The sequence below is a fragment of the Tarenaya hassleriana genome, unplaced genomic scaffold (assembly GCF_000463585.1).
Source record: "Tarenaya hassleriana unplaced genomic scaffold, ASM46358v1 Cleome12, whole genome shotgun sequence".
Taxonomy (NCBI): Eukaryota; Viridiplantae; Streptophyta; class Magnoliopsida; order Brassicales; family Cleomaceae; genus Tarenaya; species Tarenaya hassleriana.
The window spans coordinates 924,023-937,718 of record NW_010962392.1 but is presented as its reverse complement, the minus strand read 5'-3'; the positions used below and the strand labels follow the sequence as shown (position 1 = coordinate 937,718).

Below are 13,696 nucleotides of genomic sequence, written 5' to 3'. Positions count from 1 at the left end.
AATAAAAATATCAACAACGACCGTCGAGCATGGCTTCCTGTCGTGTTTGCAACGACGTCGTTTTCTACTTTTGGTTTGTTTTTTTTTTTTTTTATATTCTTGAGAATCTCAAATAATATTATTGTTTTACATGAAAAATAGAAAATTAGTACGGAAATTTGATATTATTTTTCTATCAAACACGAACAATTATAACTATTCCATTTATTTTTTTACTCGGTTCGTATTTGATTTTAGAATAATTATAACTATTCAATTTATTTTTTTCTCGGTTCGGTTCGTATTTGATTTTAGAATAATTATAACTATTCAATTTTTATATCGAATTCGGTTTGGTTATAATCTTATGTTATTCGATTCGGATTGGTTTAATTATTCAGCAATTAACCAGACTAGTCACGTTGCAAAAAATGATCAATGCAACAATTGTTCGTTCAATTGTACACTCGATCTGTAAACAACATGGTTTTATATCGTTGGATACAACATCTAATACTCAAAGACGGTAGAACATCGATATACATTTATGCGTATGTATGCATGTATAACTGTACATAACATTGTCATTGACGTGCCTAAAGATTTGTACTTGAACGAACACCATGAACATCGCTTGGATCATCTTCAAAGTGTTTTGAAAGAAACCATGACCTCGTTGAAAGTTAAAATACGACCGACCAAAATTTTCATGGAATGTTCGCTGTCATGCCAAAAGAGAAGAAGAGGATAGTGTTGATTAAAAGGACTGATTTTGTAATAATGGGACAAAGATTTTTTTTGATAACCGACTATCGTGTACCAAAGTTCATACTAATTTCGGAATCAGAGATCAGATATATGATTTAGAATACACACTTCTTTTCCAAATTTAAAGTTTATACCTGTTGCATCGGTTGAACTATCAAAGTTTGGGTATAATGGGACAAGGTTAGATCTAACGTACCGATGGTTTTGTTGAGAAGCCATAGAAAAAGTGCAAGCTCGATGCCGAAGATGGTGTGAAGCCATGCTCTGTCCACCATGAATCCGTACACAGTGATGCCTGCTCTATTGTTCTCCAGATATGTCACTGCAGGGAGAAAAACACAGGAAAGTTTCGTCCGTTTGAATTGAAATGAATATGATAATCTTCGTCCTAAACCACCATAGATGAAAACCCGGGTTTCGTAACCTAGAGCTTGACGTTTTTGGAAAGATATTGTTCGTGCGTAGATCGGTAATATCTTGGTGTTGTCGAGATCGTCGTCTCCATCTCCTTCTTCGTCATCTTCGTCTTCGGATTCGATAACGTGGAACTGATGGTTCAGAGTTTCTTCGTCGAGATCGTCGAACGAGTCGATCGTGGCGCAAACGTTCCATTTCGCGGCTAGGCTTGTGACGGATTGACCTTTGTGAGTGATCTTGGTTGCGCTTCTCAGGCATATGAACAGGCCCGCCACCAAGGTTATGGAGCATAGCTGTGGAGAAGAAATCATCATTCATCAATGGTGATGAACATCCATTGATGGAAACAGAGAAGATAGCGCACCTTAATCTTCTCACCAGGAGCTCACCAACTTCGTAGATATTGAACGAGACGCTAGCTCTGATGGTCATGAGCAAGGCCATGAATTGAGTGGCGGTGACGAGAACAAGGGAGGAGAGAATGAATCGCCTGAACCGGTGGCTCACAACCCTCAAATTACGTCGAATCTTGAGATGCTCGGCGAGGATGGAGCTCACATCGGATATCTCGGAGGAGAAGCAGCGGGCGAAATCCTCGAGGCGGAGGATCTGAAGATGGCAAGTGAGCTGATAGAGGAGGCAGACGAAGATGAAGAGCGAAGTACGGTAGAGCCAGGAGGAGAGCTGGAGAGTGCAGGCAACGACATGGCTGAGGAAAGGGTTGATGGTGTACGGAATCTCGTCGAATCCTGTCACGTACCACCAGATTCGGTACACGGATTCTAGGGTTAGCGATGGGAGGACGAAGATGGTGAGCAGCTTCATTGATTTCTGCAGACGCGACAGAGAAGATGTGAAGAACAGAGAAAACAGAAGGGGGAAATCAGATCAATCGAGGAAATTCGTGGTAATGGTACCTGGATTTGAGATTCATAACCCAATCTAGCCATGTCGCTAACATCCCAGAGCTTATCGAGGAACAGGAACCGTCGGATTCCGTACTTGCGCGACCAAGAGGAGAGGCTGACGAACGAGATTCCGGCGAAGCCAGACAGCGACAGCTGCACGACGGCGTCGTACGGACGGCGGTGCTGGAAATCGCAGTCGGAGCATATCAACACGAAGTGCGACATTATCGGGACCCCGACGGCGAGGAGGAAGAAGATCGACCACGACACCACAGCTCCGCCGCGGTTCGACTGATCGAACCACACGACGAAGCGCGGGAAAGACAGGTGAACCGCCGGAGACTCCGGCGGTTTTCCGATCGGGTCGGGTCGGGTTCCAGGTAAAAGGGAATCTCGAGATCCTCGCTCCGTCGCTCCTTCCATGGATATTCCGATGAATCAGAAAGTGTTGGTTGTTGGCTTCTGGCGAGCCATCTGTTGTCTTTGTATTTGCGTTGCATGCTATTTTATTACAAAAATGTAACAAATGTGTAACGGTGATTGTTCAAACTATTATTTAATTTGGTACATACTGTTATCAATGTTTTTGGACCGTACACATTTTATTAATGACTCTACCTTAGTTTACTTGTGCAATGATTGATGTTTTACTACTTACTACTAAATAAAGAATGTGATTTATTAGTGTCGAAATTCCGGTAAACGACAAACACGTGTCACTATCTTCTTCCCATAAAACCCGAATTCAAACCCAAAAAACCGAGTTTTATCGTTTTGGTACTATATCTTCGAAACACGAATCCAACGTTACCAAACCCAAAAAATCGATATCATTTTTTAATCGAATCGTTTAAAATTTTTTTTAAACGATATTCTTTTAGAGAACTCAACTTTTCAGAATCGAATCACATTTTTTAAAATCGATTTTTTTAAAATAATATTTTTTTAAATAAAAAATAAAAACCGAACCGAATACTTAAATACGATACCTAGTTTTCACTAGCAATGAATATGTACACTGATCGAATACCCTAATATTCCAAATTCATATACCTGACGTTCAACCCTGTCATCCGATCCAATTAGTATGATAATCTAATAAACTAATTGAAGGGAGATCAGAGTAGAAACCGGTTCGGGCCAATTCACCGAACCGGGTCCAATTGGGTTAAAAACGTGCAATAGTCAGCTATGTTAAATTCTGACATTTCAAGAGATTTGCCTGAAAGAAATCTGTCACAAATGTAAGAGAACTTTCAAAAACTGCAGAGAGGGATCAAAGGAATATTAGTTTTTCGCCTTTTGAGGAAAAGTGACGTCAAGTAGAAGAATGTGTATTTGGTTTCGCGCGAAGTGGATCGCCCGCAAAGACGACGTCGTCTTCCATTGGGACATTCCACGTGGAATAAACGCCTCGGTGCATTTATTATTTTATTATTATTATTATTCATTTAACATGCACTTTATGTTAATGTGGTTACTAACGCAATATACTTGAAGTCTACTGTTCTTCATTTTTTTCTTTTTTAAAATCTTTAATAAATTCAGGAATTTTTTATACCAATATTTTCTTTTATTTTTTCGTTGAAACTTGAAAGTATGGGCGGTTACTTTTTTTTTCTTTTGAAATGAATAGGGGTGACCATTTCGGTTATAAAAAAATCATACCCAAACGGTTATATAGATTTATTCGGTTCGGTTTCGGTTCGGTTCGGTCCGGGTTTTGCATAATAAAATTATAACCAAACGGTTGAATTTTTCGGTTTATTCGGTTCGGTTTTAGTTCGGTTCGGTTATGATATATTTAAAAAATATATATATTAATCCTATACAAACTTCAAAATATCTATCCAAATAAATCCATAAAATAATTAATGCTCCGAAAAAGTTACAAAAAAAATCTACAAAAACTTCAATAATTAGGTTAAAAGTTAAAAATATTAAATTTTATGGTTTATTAGGTGAAACACATAAGTTACAGATGAACTACAAAAAAATAAGACTAATAATAATAAGAGTAAAAATTAAAATATCATAAAAACTCTAATAACTGTTCGGTTAACCGCGGTTATTCAATTATTAATCGAATCGAACCGAATCCGAACGGTTATTCAACGGTTATTAAGCAGATAACCGAACCGAACCGAACCGCTTTTATTCGGTTCGGTTCGGTTATTCGGTTAATAACCGAAATGGCCACCCCTAGAAATGAATATGTTTGAATTTTTTTGCGCTCCTACTAATTAACCAAATAACCACGAAACAATTTCCAATCTTTAGAAAAAATAAAGTTACTCAGTAGAATTGGTCCCCATTAGACAGCAAAAGAGCACATCTTTCTAAGTTTTATATATCATCCGTTCTAATTTCTCTTTCACTTTAAATATTAAATAAATTCTGTATACTTTATTTGACAATACATACTCTAAACCAATTACCTTTGAAAGAAGCTAATCATAATATTTATAAATTTAGAAAAAAAAATCAAAATAAGAATTTTATAATTAAATATCATGAATCCAAAATAAACAACTAATTTTTAACATCCAAATATGTTATATAAATATTCGAATGGCTAGTGAAAATCTCCCATATGATAAGAATGAAAATAGCATTTAAAAAAAAAACTCTATAAAAATCACCGAAATAAAAATACTAATTTTAGCATAAAAAATGGTATCGAATTGATATAAATCGAAAACCATATCTTATATGAGATTTGATTCCTTTAAGTTAGTATAAAAATGTCAATATGTATACCAATCCGTAATAGTATTCAATGACGCATCATATTGTATCGATGGCTACCTATAAAACGAACGGAGGATTAGGGGTTATAGCTGATCTTTTAATATACAAAACTCGAATATAATATTTATTGCGAAAAAGATAACGAATATAATATTTTTATATTTCTTTATGACATCAAAACACCTCTCTCTCTCTATAACCATATCATTCTATCTATACCCTCTCTCTGTATATATACACAGTATAATCTCATCCGAGGTTCTGCAGACGAGTCGTGAATGAGCGAACTCGGCATCCGAACGAGTCAGGGACCGCCGGAGGGATCCCGGTCGACGACGACGACGTTCCTGGATTTGATCGGAGGCCAGATGGACGGTCTTGATCGACCGATGAGGAGGAAACGTTCTCTGAAGGAACGGCTACGATTCAAAGGCATCGGATGCTGTGGGCCCACCTGGGGTCTCCGAACAACTAACAACACCACTCTCAGCGCCAGAGATGACGACGACGATGACGAAGATGAACCGGGTCAGACCCGAGTCGTAACTGGGTCGGATTCTTCCGGGTCGGGTATGAACCTTGAGACGGCGTTAGCGACGGAGAGACACTACCGTGCGAGAGAGACGGAGGAGGGGCAGACGCCGATGACGCCGTTAAGGGTGTCGTTAATGAGACTGCTGGAGGAAACGGCGGAGAGAGTTAACGGGAGGGAGACAGAGACGGAGATATTAACGGCGTCAATGGGGACGAGTAATGATTCGGTGTGCTGCGTGTGCATGGGAAGGGAGAAAGGAGCGGCGTTTATCCCATGTGGCCACACTTTTTGCAGAGTGTGTTCCAGGGAGCTGTGGTTGAACCGAGGGACGTGTCCGCTATGCAACCGTCCGATCATCGAGATCCTCGACATTTATTGAACGATCGGACGGTCGAAATAATGCGGTGCACGTGATCATGAGGGGGTGACGCCCTTGGCAGTCATGAGGTGTGTACACGAAATTTAATTACAGTGAACGTGTTCTTTTTCCCAAATGCATGGCTGATTACGGAACAGAGGCTATGTACTGTGGATACAAATATATATATAAGTGGCCCGCTAAAGATTTAAGCCCATTTTCATATTCTAATAGGCCTAAGTCGGCGTTTGGCAACGCCATGACTACCTGAAACGCTGCGTTAGATATGCTATGAGCGTCCCGACGAACGCCAAACGCCACGACCAATAAGACGATAAAAATGACGCTGTCGAAGCTTCTAGGTGTGAGAGGGCCATTTTCCTTTGGCATTTCTCCACTCCAATTCATTTTTGTTTTTCTTTCTCTTAACCAATTTCGAAATACGCAAATTTTATAAATTAAACAATTGGATCGTCATTCATATATTTTGTTGAATAAATTTTTACAAATAGTTGAAATTTAATACAAGAAATAGTAAAAATGTAGCTTATCTTATTATTTTAATGTCATTTAAAATGAAAAAATTGTATACGAATTTTTTTTATGCAGTCAGCAATTTCAGGCCGACTACCAAAACAATACTCGCCTCACACGAGGCTGGTGTTTTGTCGATTATCCTACGTGTTATCTAACCATCCACGTGTCAGAATCCTGGATCGCTATGTTTGATCTATATAGAAAGTCGGTACTGCCCTTCAGATTTTGATGGATTAATCGGTAAACCGAGGGTGTATGTATCATTTCGCATTCACATCGCGACGACTATAAATTAAGAGAGCGGCCATCTCTGAATCGCGGGATTCGATTTCGTCTCTGGTTGACTGATTTGCTCTGCAGAAAAAGAAAAAGAGATGGCGTCAGTATCGTTGTCCAGCCAATTCCCCTGCAAAACACGACCTCCGACCTCACGGAACTCTAAATCACAAAAGAAACCTGCAATTCTGATGCGGATGACTTCGATTAACCGGATGCCGGCGGTTTTGGCCGGAGGAATCGCCGTTTCTCGGCCGGATTTCAGAGTCAGATCCTCGGAGGTGGAAGACGAGTGGGGGAGTGAGCCATCGGAGAACAGATCACCCGTATCAGTGGTGGAGAGAGAGATAGAGGAGGCCATCGAAGCCGTGGAGGAGACCGAGCGGCTGAAGAGAGCGCTGGCGGAATCGTTGTACGGAACGGATCGAGGTCTGAGAGCGTCGAGCGAGACAAGGGCCGAGATTGGGGAGCTCATCACGCAGCTCGAGGCGAAGAATCCTACTCCGGCGCCGACGGATGCTCTGTTTCTGCTCAACGGCAAATGGATTCTCGCGTAAGTTTTCCGATTCTTTTTTTCCCGGTGGGAAAATTTTCTGTTTGGTTGTCAAGAAAAAAAAAAATTCAAAGTCCATGACAGGCGCGTTTCACGTGGGTTTAGCTGAATAGAGAAGCAAACGGCTCGTGGCGTTTCTTTCGTGTGCCTTTGTTTGCTTGGTTTTTGGGTAACGGGCATATGTGACAAACTGACAATAACAAAGGAAAAAAACTGCACTTCCGATCCAAGAATTCAAAATGACACAAAAGATACAAGTTGGCATGTATTGGAAACAAAGTTGATCATCTGAAGAAAAATTAACTAGAAACATGATTCAAGGGTCTTGAGCTTATGTATTGTTACAGATGGTGGCTTTAGAAATATGTGCTGTAATGGAAGTCCTCTGCTTCTATGGCTCATTAGGTTGCTAATGAAACATGAATGTTGATGACTTATGATTCAACTTGCGTCTGAGAGATAATGAATGGGGATTTTCGTTTTATTCGAATAATGGAAGAAATTGTAGACATGGGTTTGCTATGATGTTGCTCAGTTTGGTAAATGGTAGGTGTAGTCTGGAAAAAAGTTGTAGACATGGATGATGATGTTTCAAGCTTTTTGGTCACGAGTCATGACAGTTGAAGCTCGTGGATTATGTCTCGTGATCTTAACTTTGGAAAATTCGCAGCTACACATCGTTCGTGGGTCTGTTCCCGCTGCTGTCGCGAGGAATAGTGCCAGTTGTAAAAGTGGATGAGATCTCACAGACAATTGACTCTGAGAGTTTCACAGTCCAGAACTCCGTCCGGTTTGCAGGGCCTCTTGCCACAACTTCCATTAGCACCAATGCCAAATTCGAAGTCCGAAGCCCTAGACGTGTCCAGGTTCTTCTTTCATTGCCCTTAAACCCTGAATCTTCAATACCTTCTAATTTAGAAGTTGGTAATCATAAAAAATTACCCACCCCTTACCCATGAAAGGTGGAATACCCGAAAATCTGGTTTTTACAAATCAATACCTGTATGTATCCGATTTTTGAGTATTTATGTCCACCTCGAGTACGGGAAAACATAATTGGGTTTGTGTTTGCAGATCAAGTTCGAGCAAGGGATCATTGGTACTCCTCAGCTGACGGATTCAATCGAAATCCCCGAAAACGTGGAGGTTTTAGGACAGAAGATCGACCTGAACCCCATAAGAGGCCTACTCACTTCACTCCAAGACACAGCCACGTCGGTGGCTCGAACCATATCGAAATCGAAATCCCCGAAAACGTGGAGGTTTTAGGACAGAAGATCGACCTGAACCCCATAAGAGGCCTACTCACTTCACTCCAAGACACAGCCACGTCGGTGGCTCGAACCATATCGAGCCGCCCGCCATTGAAGTTCTCTCTACCGAGCGACAACGCTCAGTCGTGGCTGCTCACGACTTTTCTGGACAAAGACCTTCGGATCTCGAGGGGCGACGGCGGAAGCGTCTTCGTTCTCTTCAAAGAAGGCAGCTCTCTCTTGGAAACCTCCAACTGAAACATCACCAACCATAACATGTAATCCCCCCCTCTTTTTCTTCCCTCTCTTCGTCTTAAGTTAAAACTCGGGGAAACAAATAAGATACAATGGATAGAATCATGTCGTGTATTGTGTTCAACATGTGATTATGTATGTCTGGATTCTTCATTTATCGTAAGTTTATTCTGATATTATCCATACATAACTTGAATGCTGTTCACGTATAGTTAATTCATATTTGCGTATATAATATGTGTATGTTCAATTTTACACGTAGCAAGTTCGAAAACGTACCGTGCATGAATGATTCAAGGGTTAATGTTAGGGGTGATCATTTTGGGTTTGAGTTCATATATAACCATTTGGTTTTTATACCAATTTCGCTTCGGTTCATATTCAGTTTTTTATCGGTAAAAACTCAATTTTCCATTTTTTTTTTTGAATTTTTCGATTATTTTGTAATTTAGTTTGATTTGATTCAATTTTAATTTTTGAATATTGAGAAACCATAACCATTCAATTTTTATATTAAATTCAATATAGGTATGCCTTGTTCGATTGGATTATTTAAATAATAACTAAAACGGTGGACGTTAGTCTCTTTAGATTGTTTGGTATTTGATTTAATGTGTTTTCTTGCAAACTGCCTCTTTTTTTATTTATTAATACCTGACACTCTTTTATCTGAACCAACCAAACTAACCCACAGAAAATAACAATTATAAAAAAGTCCCACAAGAAGGGAATAATTACATCAATGGGCCGTATATTCTTTTTAGCTTTTTCACAAAAATTATTATATAAAGCGGTTAATTACAATTTTGCCCATCCAATTTCGGATAGGCTTGTACAAAAAAAGAGAAATCTCATTTTTCAATCACACTGTCTGAGTCACCCAAACAAAAAAAGAAGCTAATCTGGTACAATAAACCACATGGCACCGGCGTTTGTGTTGAGCGGCGACACCGTCACCGGAGATCCGGCGATTTCTACGGCGAGTCTGCGTGTGGCTGCTGTACATAGCGAAGTTCAAGCGAAGCGTATCGATCACGCGCTTCCTCTTCCTTCCGTTCTTAAGAAACCCTTCAGGATCGTCGATGGTCCTCCGAGCTCCGCCGCCGGTCATCCAGGTCAGTCGACCTTTTCTAATTTCGAGTTGATTACTTCGTATGATCGGAAGGAAGTTCTGATTCTGTTTGTTTGCTGAGAAAGTTTGGTGTACGGTCAGAAAACAGAGTAAACTATTTCGAAGTTTGATTCATCCGGGAATTGCTCATATAGTTTGATTGCTCATGAAACGAAGATCACTAGACGAATGAATGAATGGAATGGAATTTGTTAAGGTTGCATAAGTTTTTGGGATAAGACTTGGATTCACTCGATCATGGTTTGCTGTTGCAGAGGAGATTGAGAAGTTATTTCCCAATATGTTTGGACAACCATCGGCGTCGTTGGTTACTGAACATTCTGGTGCAGTTCCGATTGATTCGAACCTAAAGGTTGGGGTTGTTTTGTCCGGAGGACAGGCACCAGGAGGACACAATGTCATCTGTGGAATTTTCGGTGAGATATATTTTCTGAATTTGTCTGAGCTCGAAAATTTTCTGTTCTTTTAAGTTTTAAGAACATGAGTGAAGATTGGATTTTTTGTTGCTTTGATAGATTACCTGCAGGAATATGCCAAGGGAAGCACGTTGTATGGTTTCCGGGGTGGTCCAGCCGGAATCATGAAATGCAAATATGTTGAGCTGACTGCTGATTATGTTTATCCCTACAGAAACCAGGTATTTGCTAATATGAATCTCACATTTGAGTTTTCGGTTTCCAGAACTGTTGTCTTAGTTGTATATGGTTCATATCAGGTATCATTTGATCCATAAGTCTTAAATAATGCTTGAAAATTTGTGAAATGAAATTTTGTTGGATCAAACTAGTCATGGACAAAAGAGTCAGAAGTTATATGCGCATACTGTCGTGTTCTGCTCAATAGTTTGGATATGCGTTTTGCAGGGTGGATTTGACATGATATGCAGTGGGAGAGACAAAATAGAAACTCCCGAGCAGGTAAAGTTCTTCTCCTGTCTTCTAAGTTGGAAGTTTTCCACTGGTGCTCTGAGTTACCATTAGATGTTACGATTTGCAGTTCAAGCAAGCTGAAGAGACAACAACGAAGCTGGACTTGGATGGACTTGTGGTTATTGGTGGAGATGACTCCAATACGAATGCTTGTCTCCTTGCTGAAAACTTCAGGTAGTTGGATATCGACTCGTCCCTCAAATCCTTTTAACTGCATTTTCATTTTGTGCCACAAGAATCGGTTCTCATATGTAGTTACAAGACTTTTTCTTTCTAGTGGTTCATATTTTTTCCCCTTCAATACCAGGAGTAAAAACATGAAAACCCGGGTTATTGGGTGTCCCAAGACAATCGATGGTGATTTGAAGTGCAAAGAGGTTCCCGCGAGTTTTGGTTTTGATACTGCTTGTAAGGTGAGTTCAAATGGACATTCAAAATGCAAAATCTGACGTTTTCCAGCTGGAGAAAAGTTTATATTTCATATGTTTTTACACTTTTGTTGTTTAATTACTCTACTTTGCTGATGCAAGAAGCAGTTGGTTGTCTTTGTAGAAAACTTTTTTAAAAAATCTTTTTTATAAATGCAGATATATTCAGAAATGATTGGAAATGTTATGACAGATGCACGCTCAACCGGAAAATACTATCACTGTAAGCATTGTCGTAGGATCTTCTAATTCAGTTCAGCAAATGAATGATTTGAATGACCACCTAAACGAAGCCTATCTCCCGAGAATACACACATTTTTCAGTAATAAGCAGATGATATGGTCTAATAACGATTTGTGTTTTCTAATAACATATCTGCAGTTGTACGACTTATGGGCCGTGCTGCTTCTCACATTACTCTTGAGTGTGCTTTGCAAACACACCCAAACATTACTATTATTGGAGAAGAGGTACCGGCAATTTTAATACTGTGCCTCAGTTCATTAAATTGAATTTAGTGTTTCTGAACAAGGAAGGAATCTGTTTTAGGATTAATCAATGCATACTCCTTTTGCAGGTTTACTCAAAGAAACTGACGTTGAAGAATGCTACAGATTACATTGTTGATGTGATCTGTAAACGTGCTGAACTTGGTTATAACTATGGCGTGATTCTTGTTCCTGAAGGTCTAATTGATTTTATTCCCGAGGTATTAATCTTAATCTGCAAAGGATGTAGTCATTAATCTTCTTTTCCCTGTGTTTGTGTTTTCCAAATTTTTTTCGTATAGCTTTCAGAGAGGCAGAAATTTTTTTGAAATTGGACGGTCTATTGCAGGTGCAAGAGCTTATTGCAGAGCTGAACGAAATCCTAGCACATGAGACCATCGATGAAGAAGGTCAATGGAAGAAGAAGCTTAAAGAGCAGTCTCTGAAGCTCTTCGAGTTCCTTCCGCGTACAATTCAAGAACAGTTGCTGCTTGAGAGAGATCCACATGGAAACGTCCAGGTCCATATCAGTTTTTACCTGTTGGATTCCACCTTGTGTTCAGGATTGGTCTTGCGAGCTTATATAGTGCATATGCATTCATACTGTCAGGTGGCGAAAATTGAGACAGAGAAAATGCTTATTCAAATGGTTGAAACTGAGCTGGAGAAAAGGAATCAGGAGGGTACATACAAAGGCGAGTTCAAGGGGCAGTCACATTTCTTTGGGTACTTGTACTGCATTTCTAAACATCCATTGTAATAACAACTTTCCTTGCCCTAGCTCCGTCTGATTTAATTTTTTCGGTTCTATAGGTATGAGGGAAGATGTGGACTGCCGACAAACTTTGATGCGACTTACTGCTATGCATTGGGTTACGGAGCTGGAGTACTTCTTCAGAGCGGAAAGACTGGACTGATATCATCGGTGCGTTTCCTGTTTCCTTCTTACTCAAATATATCAACCATTGTTGGTGATTGAATTTTTTTTTTGCAGGTAGGGAATTTGGCTGCACCTGTTGAGGAATGGACAGTTGGTGGTACTGCACTTACTTCAATGATGGATGTGGAAAGAAGACATGGTACAGTTACTTAATAGAGTTAATTTCTTCCAGGTTTTATTTTACACATAATAATGAAAATCAGCTTTAGATTTTATCAACCATGAAAAAACACAAACAGGGTGATATTCAATTCAAGCCTGTACCTGAAATGATCATATAACGTTGAATGAATGAACTCGCAGGGAAGTTCAAGCCTGTCATCAAGAAAGCCATGGTCGAACTAGAAGGTATTTTTATTCAGTACCGAAATCTTTCATCTATCTCTATATATAAAGGGCAGCCAGGTTGCAGAATATTCTGCAAAAGAGGACTCTGAATTATGACCTTGAGATCACAACAGCAACACCTCAATGTGTGTGTATACATATGCTGTTAGCTAACTCAGAATGTTTGCCTTTTCCCTGTCGGGAAATACAGGAGCGCCGTTCAAGAAATTCGAGTCGCAGCGGGAGGAATGGGCTATGAAGAACCGCTACATAAGCCCTGGTTCGTCATAGTTAAGAGTGGATGAATGAATGATACATGTAATGGATTCAGCTTATTATCATACTCTTTTTTTTTTTTTTTAATCGTTTTCTAATTTTACAGGTCCGATCCAATTCAAGGGCCCTGGATCTGATGCGGTAAACCACACTCTACTTCTGGAACTCGGAGCTCAAGATCCGTAAGCTTTCGTACTCGTTTTGTACTTTGTAAAAGACTTTCAGAGTGGTCGCTTGTTTTTGTTTTTTTTGGTTCTTCCCTCTCTTCTTTGTGCATAACACGAACAAATGTCTCCCTGTTCTTTTTTTTTTTTGCTTAATGTTATTACCATAGTGAAACTATGAGTCGCCGGTTTGTGTAATTTTCTATTTTGTAATGATATAAAGCTGTATCTTGTTTGGATTTTATATTTAATGTTTGAAAAAATCTCACAAAAATGCATGAAAACGTGAACTTTTAATTTCACTATGAAATATTAAAATGTGTAAAAATAAAACACCTTTTTATGTAGTTGTTTATACAAGATATTGTTTTTTTAGAAAATTATTCTGGGTTTCAAAAGTTGTCATTATTGAAGGGAAAGA

At 39.4% G+C, this 13,696-nt stretch overlaps 4 protein-coding genes across 7 annotated transcripts; 3 read left to right on the top strand and 1 right to left on the bottom strand.

Moving 5' to 3' along the window:
• Positions 1 to 414: 414 nt before the first annotated feature.
• LOC104806325 lies at positions 415 to 2,570 on the bottom strand. 2 transcript variants are annotated; one of them, XM_010531166.1, is made up of 5 exons: positions 2,082 to 2,570; positions 1,543 to 1,995; positions 1,172 to 1,457; positions 944 to 1,069; positions 415 to 700 (listed from the first exon to the last, which is right to left on the bottom strand). In XM_010531166.1, the coding sequence occupies exons 1-5, from the start codon at positions 2,493 to 2,495 to the stop codon at positions 687 to 689; spliced, it is 1,293 nt and encodes a 430-aa protein (XP_010529468.1). In that variant the 5' UTR covers positions 2,496 to 2,570; the 3' UTR covers positions 415 to 686. The 2 variants fall into 2 exon arrangements, with proteins under 2 accessions (XP_010529468.1, XP_010529467.1); XM_010531165.1 differs by having other exon boundaries at positions 944 to 1,457.
• Positions 2,571 to 5,015: 2,445 nt separating this feature from the next.
• On the top strand, positions 5,016 to 6,178 carry LOC104806324 (death-associated inhibitor of apoptosis 1-like). Of its 2 annotated transcripts, XR_002023850.1 has the most exons (2): positions 5,016 to 5,805; positions 5,951 to 6,178. XR_002023850.1 is itself a non-coding variant. In XM_019201696.1 (1 exon), exon 1 carries the CDS (start codon positions 5,102 to 5,104, stop codon positions 5,735 to 5,737), a length of 636 nt encoding a protein of 211 aa, XP_019057241.1. In that variant the 5' UTR covers positions 5,016 to 5,101; the 3' UTR covers positions 5,738 to 5,928. The 2 variants fall into 2 exon arrangements, 1 of the variants encoding a protein (XP_019057241.1); XM_019201696.1 differs by lacking the exon at positions 5,951 to 6,178 and having other exon boundaries at positions 5,016 to 5,928.
• A 387-nt stretch (positions 6,179 to 6,565) lies between these two features.
• LOC104806323 (probable plastid-lipid-associated protein 1, chloroplastic) lies at positions 6,566 to 8,769 on the top strand. Its single transcript, XM_010531162.2, has 4 exons — positions 6,566 to 7,082; positions 7,753 to 7,948; positions 8,157 to 8,243; positions 8,360 to 8,769. Exons 1-4 carry the CDS (start codon positions 6,628 to 6,630, stop codon positions 8,591 to 8,593), a joined length of 972 nt encoding a protein of 323 aa, XP_010529464.1. The 5' UTR covers positions 6,566 to 6,627; the 3' UTR covers positions 8,594 to 8,769.
• A 679-nt stretch (positions 8,770 to 9,448) lies between these two features.
• Positions 9,449 to 13,519, top strand: LOC104806322 (pyrophosphate--fructose 6-phosphate 1-phosphotransferase subunit beta-like). 2 transcript variants are annotated; one of them, XM_010531161.1, is made up of 16 exons: positions 9,449 to 9,705; positions 9,977 to 10,138; positions 10,238 to 10,359; positions 10,586 to 10,639; positions 10,719 to 10,825; positions 10,959 to 11,064; positions 11,239 to 11,302; positions 11,462 to 11,550; positions 11,658 to 11,789; positions 11,918 to 12,088; positions 12,179 to 12,294; positions 12,382 to 12,493; positions 12,563 to 12,647; positions 12,812 to 12,856; positions 13,047 to 13,153; positions 13,218 to 13,519. In XM_010531161.1, the coding sequence occupies exons 1-15, from the start codon at positions 9,510 to 9,512 to the stop codon at positions 13,124 to 13,126; spliced, it is 1,641 nt and encodes a 546-aa protein (XP_010529463.1). In that variant the 5' UTR covers positions 9,449 to 9,509; the 3' UTR covers positions 13,127 to 13,153; positions 13,218 to 13,519. The 2 variants fall into 2 exon arrangements, with proteins under 2 accessions (XP_010529463.1, XP_010529462.1); XM_010531160.2 differs by having other exon boundaries at positions 13,047 to 13,115; positions 13,218 to 13,453.
• Positions 13,520 to 13,696: the final 177 nt, after the last annotated feature.